We start from the raw sequence: 17,696 nt of genomic DNA on the forward strand, positions 1-17,696 counted from the left end.
AACAGGGTGGCTTGAATGGTTTGAATAAGTTGCGTTCACGTGATATGTAACAATCGCACAGAGCCCACACATGAATATCTTGTGGAAGGAAGCGAAGAATATGATTGTACAGTTTGCCGCCATATTGCAGATGTTTAGACCTGGAATATAGTTTGTCCTCTCCTCTGCACAAGTGAAGTAAGGTGACATTATTTTTTCAGTTTCAGCCATTTATTTGGGCGATAAATCTAATTAATTCAATTAATTCATGCTTTTATACACAGACGATTTGGAAAATGGCTAAATTGTAAAATCGAGTCTGCCGCTCCATGTCCGCCTGACGTGTGGCAAATTTAGCAGCGTTTTAGACGCTCCGTAGCGAAATGACACCAGCGGAGAAGCAGCGTCTAAATCAGACTTTCCTCCGGTCTGCTCCTGTGCCTTTCTCTCACTGTGCTCTGAGCGGACCATTTAACTCCGCCCCTTTCCCTTGAGTCTCCACGGAGACGGTCAGCAGAGGCATGAAGATGATAAAACAAAAACACTTTTGAAATTAAGAAGTTTTACTTTTGAGGAATATTTAAGAAATAAATATATTTTTTTAAATAAAGGGTTATCTTATCTTATCTTAATGGGCTTAATTGTAGTTCCATTATGAAATATTAATGAGCAGGACTCTGAGCAGTTTTCTTCATATGAAAGATCAGGAGACTTTTTAAGTTTATATCCAATAAAATCGATTAAAATAGTTATCATCCAAACTGAGTAAAAAAAATCGCAATTTTATTTTAGGCAATATCCCCCAGCCCTATGATACTCCAAAAAATAATGTAGTATTTCTACGTTATTTGTTTATTGGATATTTCTTTCAAAAACAGTGAATTGCCCATTGACCTGTCATCTGTCAGTTTAACATCATAAAGTGGTAATAAACTGGTATTTTTTTATGTTTTAATTTGAAATAATGTGACAAAAAATATGAATAAAATATGACAGAGACTGGGCTGGTCAGAATTTTGACATCGGCCTGGGGTGTCCTCTGCAGGCAGTGTTAAGAATGGCACATAATAAAACAAACTTTTATTTTCGACATGCTAGCAAATCTATAGTGCTGTGATGAACACACAAAGCTCAGAATGAGTGGATTATTTAAAATACAGTTTCATGTTCCTTTTATGGCACAAAAAATCCAGATGCACTTCAGCAGTAGAAGGAACAACCGAAGATGATTCAAAACAGCGAAACTGATATGTTTTTGACGAGGGAATATGTTATAACACTTTTAAAATTCTCAAAAGAGTTGATTTAGCACAATATGCCTCCTTTAACCGCTCTAGATTGTGAACGCAACCGATTCAAACTGTTGATTTCCAACAAGAAGTGATCTGAGGGAGTCTGATACTGAAGAAGGATAATGTTTTCCAGTACGGATATGATAGGAATTCAACTCAAGTGATCATTTCACACCATCTGCTGCACCCACACTGCTAAAACCCATTAGATTAATGTGACCAAACTGGATGGATTGTGATGGAAAAAACCCATATGTTTGTAACAGGAGAGCGGGGCTGCAGCCTGTTCCCCGCGCACATAAACTTGAACAGATGGTGTGATGCACTCAACTCAAACTCCAACCAAGCTGGTGTTATCGATATCCCTTCCAGATAGTGGGTCTCATAGGGACCTCTTAATCTTCCCCTAAAATAATGTCTTTTTTGTTTTTTATCGATTTAGTGCAGCGGTTGTTGAAGTCACATGATCAGAGAGGCGTAGCCGATTGGTACCAGTCCCTCCGCGTCTCCACGGCGACAGCGGATCCAGTCTTGGTCCACGCCTCCCAAAACCTCCAGCTCCTCGCCTTTACAGAAGCTGAGCTCAGAGCCACTTCCCCTGTGGTCACACAATGTTCGCACTGACCTGCGGAGCACAATGAAACGTTAGAAACAACCTTTGATTCAATTATGTTTCTGACACGTGAACTGCACAATGATATAATGACAATATAAGCCAGGGGAAGGCAAGTCTGTGTCATGGAGGGCCAATTTTCTTCATTTCCAAAACACCAAGGGCCGAAACTCACAATTGTAGCCCAAAGTAAAGCACCTTTTTTCTACAAATATAGGTTTTGCACATCATATATGACCTAAAGCGGTGTCTTGCTGGGAAATGTGAAAATATTGACAGTATTTTGCACATTTTAGAGGCCTTTTCACATAGTTGGTCTTTGATTTATGAATAAATGTTTCTTCAAGATTCTCTTGGGGGCCAAAGGTTTTATGCTGGAGGGCCGGATTTGGCCCTCGAGCCTGACGTTGCCTACTCCTGATATAAACTGTTTCATCTGTGGACTTGGGGTAAAGTGTAAGAAGAATGTTTTCGTCTCACTTTACTCCTATACATCCTATTATTATGCTACTTTATTTTACACTACCCTTAATACATTGTACCTATATATCTGTATATAAATATACAAACTATAAACCTGTAATCTACTGTTATAATTGGCGTGCACGGTAGCACGGTAGCGGTTTCACAGCTAGAAGGTCCGGGTTCGATTCCCACCAAGGACGGGGCCTTTCTGTGTGGAGTTTGCATGTTCTCCCCGTGTCTGCGTAGGTTTCCTCCGGGTACTCCGGTTTCCCCTACCACTAAAAACATGTACAATAGGCCAGGATGTATGAGAGTGTGTTTGAGAGTGCGCATGGGGGACGACGGATGAAAATTAGCCTAAGGCTACAATCCGGTGTGGCTTGTTCATTAACTTGCACTGTCCCTACCAAATAAACCATAAAATAAATAAAAATAAAATATAACTTGTCCCAATGGATTAATGTGTATTAGTACTTTGGAAGACACAACTTAGGGGTTAGGGCTTAAAGTTAGAGTTAGGGTCTTATGTTTTATTACACTAGGAACCAGTGTTAATTTTGACAACATATTTTATATTTTAGTTTTAGTCTTTTAACACAAATGAAATTTAATTTTAGTCAATATTATATATTATATTATATATTATATTATTATTTAGTAAAAAAATATATCTTCAGTTTTAGTCTAGTTTTAGTCGACTTTGCATTTATAATATTCATTATAATCATATTTAATCGAGGTCTTCTGCTTCATGGAGCTGCTCCCACATGAACAAAGCTGAGAATGTACATGATCTGAGGCTCTTTCAAACTGTCATTGGAAGTTTGGATGATTTTAGTCTCTTCATTTCATTTTTGTTTCGTCTTATTTGAGTCGACGAAAACATCACAAGTCATAGTTTTCGTCTGATGAAAAACGTTAAATTTAGTTTTAGTCCAATTTTAGTCACAAAAATATTACTTTGACTAAAATTAGGACTACAAATACATAATTAGGACTTTATACTATTATACTAAATTTGGCAGGTTCAATGTATCAAGGGTATAGTGTTGAATAAAGTCACAAACATTTCAAAATGACAATTAAATTTGAAATTAAATTTAAAATGAGGAGAAGACTGAACTTGATAACCTGCTAAACCAAAACAAGCATTTCAGAAACTGTTGTGTTGAGGATATTTAGTTTTCTCAGATTGTTTTACCAATAGAATTTCTTAATCTTTGCAATTTATGATTTGCTAATTTTAATTCAATTTCTATCATAATTAAATAACAAGCAAGAAAACATGACTTTGAAGGAAATGTTTCGCCCACCATGAGAACCATTTTTATTCTTTATACATAAATTCACCATACCCCATGTCCGCGTGTTACCTGAGTGGTTTGGGTCGGTCGTTCATTTCCAGAGCTTCAACTTCTTTCTCCGGAGGTTCAGGTACAGTTTCTGCTGAGGCCTCAGGCACTCGTTTTAAATTTGGAGCTGTGCTGCTGCTCACCATTCGGGTCAACACACTCACACTGGGCGCCAACCACTGAGAGGGCCGTCTGCACGAAGAGAGGAAATCAATCTTTAGACAATAAAAAAGGTGCTTAAAAAGAGGCCGGTGGGCTTTATGTTGGGCTGGGTACAGTTAAACGATACCGGTACAGTATAGAAAAAAAGTTAAGATACTACTGGTGTCGAAAAAAAGCATGGGAAGCAGATACCGAAAAAAATACAGTTTTGATGCTGTTGGTCCATTTTTCCCAAATGTCTTTCGTACATTTTTTTCTTATTGTTGCCCATTATAATTACATTTTTTTTTCTTATTTTTGCCCATTTTTATTACTATTTTTTCCCTATTTTCTCCCAATTTTTTCTGAGTTTTTGCCAGAAGTTCTTGAAGAGAACGGGTGCTTCACACATCTGATTTATACCAGGTACCTTGGAGAAGTTGAAGCTCGTAACATATGAAAGAAAAGTAACTCCCGCACACTGTGAAACTTGAAAAAAGTGAGGTTTATTAGCCAAAACGTTGTAATAAACCTCACTTTTTGCAAGTTTCACAGTGTGCGGGAGTTACCTTTCTTTCACATGCCAGAATTTCTTCAAAATGTTCCCAATATTTTTTGCCCCAATGTTTGCCCCATTTTATGTTTTGTTTTTTCTAATTTTTTCCCATTTTTTTCAAATTTCTCCTCATTTTTGCTCATTTTATTACTTATATTTTCCCTATCTACCCCCATTTATTCCCAATTCTTCCCCTTTTTCCCCCAAATTCTTCTCCATTTTTCACACATTTCTTGACATTGGGGATCCCTGATATTGTAAATTTGCAGAGAAATATTTTAGTTCGTAGTTAGTATCGAAAAAAGGTATCGGTACCAAAAACCAAGTATTGTTAAATTACCGGTATCGGAAAAAAAAGTAACGATACCCAGCCCAGCCTAAAAAATATCATTGTCCTTGTTTGGAAGGCATGGACATTTAGATACTGTATTAAAGTATGCCTCAAATTTCACAACATCAACACTTAACTTCACAGTCGTGTTAGCACATTTCTGGCGGGTTCCAGGAATTATTACCACCGGGAGAGTTATTTATTTATGTGATTATGGCTCAACCCCCGAAATAGGAATCGCTGTGTGTACTGTATGCACTTACCTTGTTGGTGCAGTGTGGCTATTAGCACTGTTGAGGGATTTAGGGGCCCCGAACAAGCGCTCCAGACCCCAGGGGATCTGCGCACTGCTGCTAACCGGGACAAAGTCACTGTGAGCCTGGAGATCTTCTGTCTTTAACTCGTCCCTTTTCCCCGCAGCCAGACTCAACTCAGACAGGTTCTGGCTCAGTCGGCCTCCCCAGCGCATCATCACCTCCCAACCCTGCTGGATCACCTGAAAGGCAGTGACACAGGCCTTTTTAAAATGATCCAAATACCTTATAGTTTAAACTGTAACAGGAGTGTGAAGTGTTTACCTGTCCCGCCTGTTGTGCAAAACTGTCCTCTTCCAGATCAGGAGGAGGTAAAGCGCTGATTTCCTTCTCTTTCACCCATCGCAGCTGAGGACTGGTCTCCAACAGATCCTCCTCTTTGCTTTCTGACGGCGAATCCTCAGTCTTTGGAAAAAGGGATGGGGGTCCGTTCTCCCCGCTCTGAATATCCTCCTCGGTGAGACTCTCCATGTATTTCTCCTCAGGTTTCTTTGACGGACAGGCCTGGTTTTGAGCGGGCAGCGCTTTGGGTATCTGCGGGCTGTGCGGGTCCCAGTGGTGGTGCTGGAAGAGCAGGTCCAGGTTGAACGTGAGCAGACTCAGAGGCTGAAGCACCAGCAGCAGCTCGTCAAACTGAGGGCGGCAGACGGACAGCGACAGGCACATGAAGGACGAAGGGTGGTAGTACGTCTCCAACACATCTGCAGAGAAAAGGCAAATATATTGTCTTGATGGAACACACTCTTTTCCTGTAATCTTCACATTACTGTTTATTCAGTAGTCAATTTCGTCAACCTGAGATGAATGCTGTTCTATTTGATCACATAACTTTAAAGGGATATTTCAGGATTTTTGACATAGGGCCTCATTTCCTAGTTATTTGTTTTGTAATTCATGCAGGTCTTCTGTTTGGAGAGTTTCGTGGCGCTAGGCTAATGCAAGGCTAGCGCATTTCCACGATATCAGCTAGCCTGCATTAAAAACAGTCTGACACACTCCACAGTGCACCTGAGGCAAATCAGTTATAACGCCAGACTCATGATATAAATGTCTGTGTCGATAGAGTAATTTTAACCATTATGCATTTAAAATACCCTACATTTGAGCAGCATCAGCTTCGTGGCTGTATAAGCTATGCAGCGGCGGAGTGATCTGCTAGAAAATAGTCCCTCAAAATGCGATCATTCATGTGATGCAAGGTCAGTATTATTGCAAAAATTATTCTATCGACACAGACATTTATATGGTTAGTCTGGCGTTATACAGTAAGTGATTTGCCTCAGGTGCACTGTGGAGTGCGTAAGACTGGTTTTAATACAGGCTAGCTGATACCATAGAAATGCGTTAGCCTTGCACTAGCCTAGCACCATGGAACTCTTCAAATATAAGAACTGCATGAATTACAAAAGAAATATCTCCAGAAATCAACAACACTCTGGATAACTAGGAAATGAAATATTCCTTTAAGGATACTTGAGTGACTAGGGGACTTTGCTTAACCCGTCTCTGGCAGTTACAGTCCACACTAAAGGGATGTTTAGTGAAAATATCAGCGTTTATATCGCCATGACCAAAAGAACTATGATAACCTCCTCAGTTAGCCTTGAGTTGGTGCAACCGCGCTATCAAAGCGTCATCCCCCGCTCCTCTCACTCCCCTCCCTCGACTTGGAGAAAACGGAGACACTTCTTTTTTGTTCAAATGCAAATTACCGAAGTCGGGCTTGTTCGTGGATAACATAAGCAGGAGAATGGCTGCCTACAAAAGCGCCTGATACACCAATGCTAAATCACAAGTCAAAAGTTACATCTAAAGTACAGATAAAGTTCCTCTGATTATTTGGATCAGCACTTTTTGCTTCTACATGAACATTACTCAAAGAAACAGCTCTTGATTACAACATTTTGGCTGCTCTACCCCCTATTATGCCAAAGTAAAAAGACAACATACCACTGCAGGTGTGAAGGTGAGACAACCAAAAGTCTAGGTGCTTCATGCTGTAAAACAGAGCGGCGTTCAGAGAAAAAGAGCCAGGTGTATTTTGCGGTGTCGAGCAGCAGATGTACAGGACTTACTTAAGTAGGCCAAGGATAAACGCATTGAAGCGATGTTTGCTCTGCCTGAGCTGCGGCAACTCTCCGACTCGGGTTTGGAGGTTGAAAAGAGCTTGTGTTTTAGTGCCTTGATGAACACACAGAGAAGATTTACATGACATGAAGCAAAGAAAGTATCAAACAGGAAATCGCGTCTAAAATACAGAGTAGCGATGACAGGCTATCGATATTTGCTTCCCGTTTATTTTATTCAGCATTTAAACTGAATTGATTTATGTGTGAGAAAAGTCTGTCCCTATCGAAGAGTAGAAATCCATTAATAATGCTTTGTATATAATCTCGCGTCTCACGGCTAATTAATGCTGGAGGCTCTGTGCATCATACCTGGCCTAGTTGAGGCCTGGACAAGGCTCCAGGCTGAGTTTGGCCTTCTGCCTGCAATTAGGTCACTCTGGTAGGGCTTGAGGCCGTCAGTCAGCAGGCTGTGCAGGGCGGGGCACAGGCACTGCAGCACCAGGCGACCCAGAGATGGATTTACAGTGCTGTCTCCAGATAAAGCCTGATGAGAGAGGAAAACTGTGCAGTGACGCCGTTGAGGAGGAAATAGCTGCTTCATTACATTGTAAAAAAGCTATTGATGGCTTGAATGAATAGTGGCCTTATGCTGCTCAGCATTTCACAATTAATTTGATGCCAGACGTACCTTCTGCACTATGGTCCGAGAAGTGCTAAACTGTGCCAAGATGGCTTCCACTGCCACGCTGACTGCGCTGACCAGAGCTACAGGGGAAAACAGCAATTCACGGTTTACCATCTTCAAACTGTAAGGCAATAAAATGAGCAAACCGTGTAAACAGGCCATTATTTACCTCTCTTTTCCTGTAGACAAAGGGGGGTCAGGCCCAGCCCTCTCACTGGACGACTGACATCTTCGGCCATCCAAGTGTCTCCTCTGTTTACTGACCCAGCGAACGACACACTCCGTACAGCTAATAAAAAACACAGTGCCAATCATTAGAGTAATTAAACAAAATGAGGACAGTACATTAGGGCTGTTTATTAGTAAAAGCACTTGAGCAATGAAGCACTACTTAGCAGATGGCAAACCTGACATACACAGTTACAGCCATTTTTGACTGAGGACTGCACATCTGGTAACTGGGAAAACTTCTGTGAGCGTTCAACAAACTCAGAAACACAGCAAAGGCTTTGGGTGGTAACTTATGTTGTGCAGAGTTGCCGACATTAAAGTGGAACAAATAAATTTATATAACATTGTTATATAAATGCTGACATTTATGACGTGTCAAATAGATTGCTCTAATGCAAATAACACAAAACAACCAGCTTTGTAGATCTGAATTTCAACACATGCAAAAATGTAGCACCAAATCTGACAGACACGAGGATGACAGAGAGGAGAAAACAAAACATGAATGACTGACGGGAGACAATAGACACTCTCATGAGGAAAGTCGCCTTTATTAAAGTTCTTTGCAGAGTTGAAAGGATAGGAAGCTGGCAATAGATAACCTGCAAAATGTAGGTTGTTGACTCGAAACTATTCCTTGTTTCTTTCAAAACTGCAAATCCTTTGAGCTCAACGGCGGCTGACGTTAGCAGTCATTATCGACAGGAGACATCAAGGACAGACAGACAAAGACAGACAGGCATGCACACAAATGAGATGTCTGACCAAGGAGGAGATCAAGATCTACAGGAGGAGAATAAAGAGAGAGATGTCTTACTCGCCACATGTGACTGCTCCTGGTAGAGTGTTTTAGGGGGTAAGAGGGGTGCCCTGGGCGGGACAGGCGGGTACAGATTGGGGTAGTACAGTGGGGCAGCGAGGGCGGGCAGGGTGTGTGAGCGGGGGAACAGCGGGGAGCTAAGGCCGGACTGAGGCGGGCCAGGAGGGGGTCCGGTGCGCTGCGGTGGGGACAGGGCTCCGATGGGCGAGAGGCGGGGAGGGGAGCCCCGGTGCAGGGGGCAGTTTTTGGGGTGGTACAGGTAAAAGGCAGGAAGAGGGGGGAGCTCTTTAGAAACCCGGCTATGAGGAACCTGTGGAGGTTTTTCTGATTCGCTGGAGTTGTTGTATCTCATAACGACATCTATGTTCTTATACGGGGTCGGACACGGTGTGATCTCACTGCAGCACAATGAGTCAAGATTACACACGGAGTTGGACCCAGTGGATGCGCAGTCGTAAATGTTTCCCTCCTCATAATCCCTATAATCGCAAATGGAGTCTATCCCAAAATCATCCACCAAAGATTCAAACAATTTGTCAACACCGGAGTCCGCACTGGCTGCGTCATCCCAGGACCCGATCCGCAGCTTTTCTGGATCTTTACGTCCTACGGGGTTGTGAGGCCTGGGATCCAAAAAGGGGTTGGTACAGGGGGGTCGGTCAGCAGAGTGGAGGAAGTAGGGAAGGGAAGGCTGTGCGAGGGGCGGAGGGGGCGAGGCGGCTGCAAATTTGAATAAAGCAAATGTGTCCGAAAGCAGCGGGGGCAAGGACAAAGAAAGGCAAGGCGGAGCAGGCAGAATGGAATAAGCACACAAATCAGAGTCATGGAGAGAGGGTTGACATTGAATTGGGATGGATAGGTGAGAAAAATAAGGAGTCGTCCAATGGATGGAAAAAGGGGAGAAAAAAAGACGCAAACATGTTAGTTATGAATGTTGCAATTGTAGGCAGTGTTGAAGGCTACAATACAAAACAGTTAAACATTGAGAGATTCAGTGCAGTATTTTACACATTAAGTCACAAACTGTACGAAAAGTGAGTTGTTACATAGTGTCCTTACTGTCCTGTACGTACTAACCCTGTAGTTTTTCGACCTCTACCTCGGCTATTCTGAAACACATGGGTGGGTTATTCTGCATTAGTCTATTTCCGTCTTCTCTCTATTACAGTGCCCCTGGAAATGTTTAAAATGTGCAGCAAACTGAATCTTGGTTTTAAAACATAAATCAATTGCGGAGCCCTCAGGACCATAACATAATTCAAGAGTGATATTATTAGTTTTTTATTTCTCTATTTCTTACATTTGGGAGAAACTTTGCTGCAGTGCGTACTCTTTCACCGGACCACTCTTTCAGTCTTGATTGTCTAAGCCCTGACTGTATTATCTGTTTCTTTGGCTTCAACCTTGCTTTCCTTTCCTCAGTGCAGCCCACAGCTCAGAGCAATGCTGAGTCAGTCACACAGTCCCTTTTTGCCCAATCATTGCTCAATCTTAATTACAAAGCTGTTCCTGGACAATAAGCAGCTGCTTTTACTTTCACAGTTAGTTAGTTAGCTATAGATAATGAACTGTAATGAGTTTAAATCAGGCCATACCTGTGTGATATTGGTGCAGTATATGCAGGTATACAAGTATACAAGTAGTGCATGCTACTTCCTGTTGTGACAACGGTGGCTCACTGCAATTGGCCCTGACACAGAGACCCACCTCTTTAGTTTTTAAAGGCACACACAGGTCCACAGGTGAAGGTTTCTAGTTCATCTACTTCAACTACACATTATTCATCTCGTGAATAGTAAAAACAAGATTAACTTTTTGGAAATTATAGGTTTACAGCTCAGACTGTTAAGACAATACATGATGACCAACACAGAGATCATCCATTGGTTTTTATGTTGTCTACTGCAGCACAGTGAGCTAAGTAACTTGATCTAGCCACTCTGGGGAACAAGGGCGGGGTGAGGAGGCTGGATGAACTGCAGAAGGGCATACATGAGAGAAAACTAGATAAAGGCGGTGTAATAGTGGTGTAATACAGAAACAAATAAATATCTGCAAAGTTATGCTAGTAAATGAGGGAGAATTGGTGTAATGAAAAGGTGGCACTACATGATTTCTCTCTTTTCCTCATGTGATAGTGAATGATGTTAATAGATGACTTTCTGGAAGCGTTCCAATCTGTCATCTCGTATTACACTCGATCTCTCTATCCATCACTTTCTTCTTTACCCAGCCCAGCGACTGCTCGCTTCAGTCTTTGATATCTGTCTGAACAAATGTCCACTTATAGCTTGCAGTCACCAGTGAGCCATCGTTGTGCATCATCCTCTGTGACTCACTACCACCCTCCATCTTTGTTGCTCCCTTGGCCAAAATTTAAAAAAAAGTGTATTTCCCAAAGCAAAACTGACAAACTGTATTATTTCTGTTCCGTGGAAACAATTCAAGCTTCTCTATTATGTCTTTACCCATGTGCCTCGCTTGTTTTTCCAAGTGAAAATAGAGTCAAGCTGTTTGCGTATTCTCCCTTAAGTCCCAATACACAGATCTCTTAACGTTCATTACTTTATTGTTTTTAATCTGATTTATAGTCTTTTAATTGTTAAAGCCTTTTATAGTGTTATTTTCCCCATTTACTATTTAAATATCTCTGTTGAATGTCACCTCTGCCGTACACGCTGTTTGTGCACACACAATATTGTAGTTACACCAAAGATGACTAATACTGACCTCATGCTGTACGTTCACCGCTTCATTCTAGTCATAGTCATCTACATTTGATGGATATTGCTGCTTATTTCATTACCCTGAAGTACATTACGTTAATATAGTATACATATAATATAGGCATATTTATCATTGTATAGTTTTTGTTTATCCGTTTGTTGCTTTTTTTTTTTATTCAAATGTTAGCTGCTGAGTTACTGCTGGTAAATACACACTGTGGTGTTTTAATGTGAACAATAACTCCAGTATTTGACTTTAAAAATCTCCATTAGTTTACAATTGCTGCTAATTCCATAATGCTTAACGCTATGACGTCACATTCCCGAACTCTGTAAACCGAAAAGTAATAAAAATGTGTAATCTCTACTTTGCTTATGGGTCTTAATAATTGTCAGGTTTACAGCCATTTCTTTGGCAGAAACAGAACCTAGTTTTGGAGCTTGGATGAGACAGTGGGAGTTTTGGTAACGCTTTATATTAAGGTGTGCTCGTTAAGTATTAATAAGGTGTTAATAAGCATTAATATTGCTTGTAAAGTATTAACACACTGCTTATTATACTTTTATCTGTTAACATACTAATAGGCCATTAATAATCTGCCTATTCATAGTCAACCCTAAACCTAACCCTAACCTTAACCCTTACCCTAACCCTAAAATGATTACACACCTAAAAAGCAATACCAGAGATTTTTTGGTTTGTATAAACGATATGTCTAACTTCATGAATCAGCTACATGTATTTATTTTATGATGTAAAAAGTAACTGAATCAAAATTGATCAATATGAGAAAAAAAAAAAAGTTATACATTTTGTTGCCAAATCATCCAGCCCTAGTTTTGCCTGTACAGCACTTTGGAGAAACTGTTCTACATGTGCATGACTGTAGTGTGGATTCAACAGGAAATACAGTATCTCACCACAGTTGAAATACTCACCTGATGTTCTCAATTCAGTGCTTCTTTCCCCGTCAGCTTGGCCCCTCATCTCCACGCCCTCGCCTTCATCTTTCTTCTCCTCGATCTTGAAGTTCTCGCGCTCCCACTCGACTCCGCTCAGGTGCCACAGGCTGCTGTCGCTAACCGAGTAGCCGAGCTTCTGCGGCGGGCACAGTTTGGACTTCGCGGCCTCTTCTTCGGCTCTCTGCAGCATCTCCTTCAGCGCTGCCATGGAGGTGAGGGCGGGCGGGGGCTGCATGAACAGGGCCTGTGCCTGGGACGTGTACTCCCACTGGGGGCCATCTCCTCCCGCCTTGTCTCGCCTCCACCTTAAGTTGTACAGCAAATCCGGATCGGGCGTGATCACGTTAGGGTCGGGTTCAGGAGCGATGATCACTTTTGTCGTCGGCGGCGAGTTGGACTTCCTGTTCCGAAGCTCCTTGAAGGTCGTGACTTTCGGAGCCGACCCGGAGGACGACTCGGACGCGCTGGGTTTCTTTGGGGTTTCTACTGAGCGTTTTCTCATCTCGAAGTGCGGGGCTTTGGGCAGGGCGTCTGAATCGGGCGTGAACGCAATGAGCCAATCGAAGCGCTCGGGTTGTGCAGAGTTGGCCGGAAGGGTGCTGGATTTCGGGGGAACACATGAGGGTATGGGGGGTAAGGGTCGCGGAGGGGGAGGAGGGGGGGGTGAGCTGGGCACGTGTGAGGCGTAACGCAGCATCTCGAAGTTCTCCTCTTTTGAATCATCAGTATTGCTAAGGCCAGTGCTGTAGTAAGGCTCTGACATGTAGTAAGCCGTATTCTTCCTTCGTCGTCTTGCCATCTCGCTAAACGACGTGGTTCTTTGACTTTCCTTTCTCTCGTCTTTGCTTTCCTCGGCCTCCTCATCTAAAATGTCCCTGTAGTACAACCCATCCATGCGCCCCTTGTCACCATCTTTCTCTTGGCTCCTACTTCCTATTGTGTACTCACATCTAGAGACAATATCTTCAGACTCTTCCTCGTCTTCTAAACCCCCCACGCAGACTCCAAGCTCCGGGCTGAGTTTAAGGAGCTCAGCCTGGGTCAGCCCCGCGAGCATGAGCAGTTTCCGTATCTCCACGTCCAGAGCATGGAAGGACGGGGGAGGAGGCAAGGCTGGGGGAGGCGGGATGGCAGGGGGAGAGGAAAAGGACACAGAAATGACCGGTGGCGGGGGCAGAGGAGGCGGGCGCGTGGTTGGCGGTGGCAACGACGTCGGGGATTTTTCCTGTTCGGCTAAAAGAGCGGCGCGTCGTTGGGCTTCTTTTCTGGCCAGGTGCCGGGTGCGAGGAGGCGGGATGGGGGGTGTCGGGGTGGGGATAGTCGGAGAGGGCGCGGTGTAGAGGGTGAGGTACGGGAGGGGCTTGGAAGCGGGTAAAGGCGGTATGGACGGGGGCGAGACAGGGGTGGACTTTTCACATTTGAAAGTGGTGAAGGTCGGGGAGGTGGTGTGGAGAGAGAACGTGGACAGCGGAGTCGGGGATGTGGGCATGACAGAGCTGGGTTCCCTGCTGATGTTGATGTACGTGTGGAGATCAGAGGTCACGCTGGCATGGCGGACTGGCGGTTTGGGCGGCGCTTCGATGGGGGAAGGAGTGAGGGAATCAGGCGCCAGGGGATCTTCGCAATCTGATGGAGCAGTGAGGTCCACACCGGCGTCGGAGAATTCTTGCGAATCTTGCATTTTGGATTTGTGATTTTTGTACAGCTTCCAGGGAATGTCTATGTTTCCCATTTCGTCCATGATGTCAGAGAGATCCTGCTCCTCGAGGTCACTCAGATCAAACCCCTTCTCGTGCATTTTGGTGATGTACACTAACTTAATCTCCCTGTTTACTTTCTCTAATCGATCTAAGTGGTCTATACGATCTCTCAGTACATCCCAATGTTGTTCCCCTTCCAGATCCCACCTTGCCACTTGGATGACCTGACTGAAGCGCTCCATTTTACCAAACTCGCCCACGGACTCTAGGAAGTCCAGTAAACTTAATTTGCTCATCTCTGAGTCCTCTTTGATTCCCAAATAGTCAGGGGAGTCAAGGGCAGAGGGGTAACCCTCATCAGGTGAAGACGGGGAGTGGGATGACAGATAGAAAGGATTGTGGGATAGAGGCAGGGACGGGGGAGAGCGGGCCGGAGGCTTGGATTCGGGCGCTTTGAGAGGAGAGCGGACTTTGGGAGACAGCATCAGGGATAGATTATCTTGATCGTTAGACGAGCTCATTGAGTAGGATTGATCCGCGCTGTCCGAGTCCAAGTCGGAGCAGGAGCTGATGGAAGTGGAGGATGAGGAAGTAGAAGAGGAGAGTGAGAAATCAAGGAGTGAGGGAGGGCAATCGCAGCAGGACGGTACCAGAGTATCATCATCGGTATCTTCATCTTCATCGTCATGGTCTTCTGCGATGTCTATATCCCCACTGCTGTCATCATCCTCCTCCTCGTCCACTTTAATGACATTGTTTGCGACGTCAACTCCATTATTATTATCACTTTTATTATTTCCATTGGCTGCAACAGAAGCCTCATGTTGGTCAATCTGTGGCTCTTTTGAAGCAAGATGCGGCTGTTCCTCCTGTAAAGCCCTCATCTCCTCCTGCTTTTGGAACAAGGGGCCAGGAGGAGCCGGGAGTTGCATCTGCTGCCTGAGTGAAATAGTGTTATTGTTATTGTGGTTATGGTTGAACATGCTGTTATTGTCCTGAGGGGAGCGGCCGTCGCAGCACAGGCACGGCAAACTGGGCTCATTGCAATTGGGGTCAAGAAGGGGAAGTAGAGACGGGACGGCGGGAGAAGCCGGCGAGGGGGAGAGTCGGTTCGCCGCTGTCACCCGTGCAGTCTTAGCTTTGGGCTTAACGGGTTTGAAGGCGGCGGAGGTTGTTTTAGGGGCGCTCGCCTTCGGTTGGTAAAGCGGTGCGCGCGGCTGTGCTCCCACTCTGGTCCTGGGTGTGGCGACGGGCGTTTTGGTGACCCGGCGAGAGGAAGGGTTAGGAATCGTATTCATGTTTTTGTCCTCTTTGGGCAGGGCAGGTGCGGTGTGAGGCTTTGGTGCGGGACGCCTGGCGGTGTCAAAGCGACGGGGTTTCGCCGGCTGAGACGAGGACTGCATGGTGGGACCGGACGGGACACTACAGGATATTTCAGGTTGCTATAGAAACAGCGGTTGTAGAGGCTGGAATTGCCCAAACTATGACGAGCTGCAACGGTCACATCTTGGCTTTGCTCCCAAGTTCCTGCAACATCAAGCAAACCCACAGAGAATAAAGACCACGCTATTGATTTTACGTTAAAGCAAAGTCACTTAAAGTTAATCATCGACAATCACTCAATTTTGCTTCATTCATTCAAATAAATAAATGCACGCTAGTATTTGATCATGTCAAAATCTGAACTATGTTGTACTTTATGTTTAAGACTGTCTTTTATGTTTTAGGTGTGAATGTTTGACAGTGCACTTCGAGCTACTTGCACCATTTTTCCCAATTGGTTTTACACTGCAAATGGCAAATAAGCTGAATCAGAATCTGAAGGATGAAGAGCAGGAGAACGCTATGGAACATTCACCAAGAAATTTTCAATTCATCTTCATACTGGCAAGAAATCTCTTCCCAAAAGCGGTGCTCCTAATCATTGATTGTAAGAAACTGGATCCACAAACTTGCCATATTAATCTTAAAGTTGAAAGGCTTTTCATCAACAATATTGTCTGTGTGATCGGCCCCCAACTGATATGGTTGCATAGAAGACTGTATAATCCATTTGTGCAAACAGGCAAGATGCAACACTTTATGTACGTTTTTGTTTCATGTAAAAAGCTGATAAAGATGTATATGACAGGCACATTCTACCTTAGAGTTGTGCTCTTCTCCCCAGTTTTAGACTGTTATAATGTCACATGAACTCCTATAAAGAGCATTTTCAAGTTTCAGATTTTTACATGCATGCACTGTACAAATATTATTATAAGTCCTTCCCTTTTCTCCATTTCATAATAGCACCTAAATGCACAAATCTAACTAATGTCATGAAATCAAATAAAGAGCTCAACATAATTATAATTGTCACTCGATCACTTCGCATGCAGCCTACTACAGTCTGTGTCCTTGCCAATCATCTGCTATGTTCTGCATCACTAGGCTTTAGATATTCATGAGTTTACAGGAGTCCCTCAGCCTCCATCTGTGCACCCCAATCCAGTGAAAATGACAAGCAATGGCCAAGGTTTTCACCGACACAGTTCTTACATTTCTGCAGCTGAAGTCCGGCAGCACACAGCCTTAACTGGAGCATGAAATAATCAGACTGTGCTTGCTTGCCTTTTTAGCATCCCACCCTCCTAAGGTTATGTTAGGCGCTCATATGCTATTCAAGATCACTGCGTTGGAACACAAGCCTTGAGGGAGAAAAGCGATAACGCGCAATCGGATTAAAAAATAAGGCTAACAATGCATCGTGGTGTTTACCTCTTCGTGTAGTAGGCTATCGATCACATAGACCTGGCGGAGACTGGGAGGATGTGAGGAGGGAGAGCGGGGGAGGAGGGGGTCCGCATCGGTCTGTACCAGGCCTCTCCTTCCGCGAAATAACTCAAGACATCGGCTGTCATAAACTTATATTCAAAGATAACAACCACATGTACGCGTTTAATGGGGAAAAGTGTCGACTGAACCTTTATTTCACGTTACAGCCTACACAGCAACATTAACCAGTAGATCCCTGTAAATTACGCGATTTTGCTTCCTTGCGCGGACACAATGCGTCTATTATTATTGTGATTATTTCTCCACAAACCAGACACGCACGGAATCTTAAAATGGTCAAATACTCACACAGAGATAAAGGTGAAGAGGGATGAAGGTCTCCATCTCGTCGGATGCTCGAACATCACCAGCCTGAGTGAACCTCCCAGATGCACCACTTCTCGACGTTTCTCGCGAGCTTTCCCGCCCCATCACCAACAGACCACCTTCTCAGAGAGTGATACAGTAACAACCTATGTAACAACCTATGTAACAACAATCCCCCAGCATCAACATGGACATCTCTGAAGCTGAGGGTTGTTTGTCACTAGTCTCGTGCAGGCTACTAGCATCACTCAGTATAATTGGTTCATTGTTTACTTATAGGCCTAACTAACTTTAAAGCTGGAGTACCAGATTTTTCCT

At 43.7% G+C, this 17,696-nt stretch overlaps 1 protein-coding gene across 2 annotated transcripts; it reads right to left on the minus strand.

Moving 5' to 3' along the window:
- Positions 1-1,205: 1,205 nt before the first annotated feature.
- On the minus strand, positions 1,206-17,457 carry rusc1 (RUN and SH3 domain containing 1). Of its 2 annotated transcripts, XM_079560921.1 has the most exons (12): positions 17,361-17,457; positions 12,514-15,764; positions 8,846-9,568; positions 7,967-8,086; positions 7,801-7,877; positions 7,482-7,656; positions 7,119-7,224; positions 6,994-7,040; positions 5,308-5,744; positions 4,993-5,225; positions 3,723-3,893; positions 1,206-1,896 (listed from the first exon to the last, which is right to left on the minus strand). In XM_079560921.1, the coding sequence occupies exons 2-12, from the start codon at positions 15,638-15,640 to the stop codon at positions 1,731-1,733; spliced, it is 5,382 nt and encodes a 1,793-aa protein (XP_079417047.1). In that variant the 5' UTR covers positions 15,641-15,764; positions 17,361-17,457; the 3' UTR covers positions 1,206-1,730. The 2 variants fall into 2 exon arrangements, with proteins under 2 accessions (XP_079417047.1, XP_079417048.1); XM_079560922.1 differs by lacking the exon at positions 8,846-9,568.
- Between the last annotated feature and the right edge of the window lie 239 nt (positions 17,458-17,696).

Source organism: Gobius niger, assembly GCF_951799975.1.
Source record: "Gobius niger genome assembly, chromosome: 8".
Classification (NCBI taxonomy): domain Eukaryota; kingdom Metazoa; phylum Chordata; class Actinopteri; order Gobiiformes; family Gobiidae; genus Gobius; species Gobius niger.

What these genes read in the sequence shown, in the direction of transcription:
- rusc1 (XM_079560921.1), bottom strand. Translation starts at nt 15,640, where the DNA reads ATGCAGTCCTCGTCTCAGCCGGCGAAACCCCGTCGCTTTGACACCGCC. An exon ending in CACTGAATTGAGAACATCAG is followed by an intron (nt 9,569 to 12,513) that starts GTGAGTATTTCA and finishes TCAAATTTGCAG; the next exon opens with CCGCCTCGCCCCCTCCGCCC. An exon ending in CTCGGACCATAGTGCAGAAG is followed by an intron (nt 7,657 to 7,800) that starts GTACGTCTGGCA and finishes CTCTCTCATCAG; the next exon opens with GCTTTATCTGGAGACAGCAC.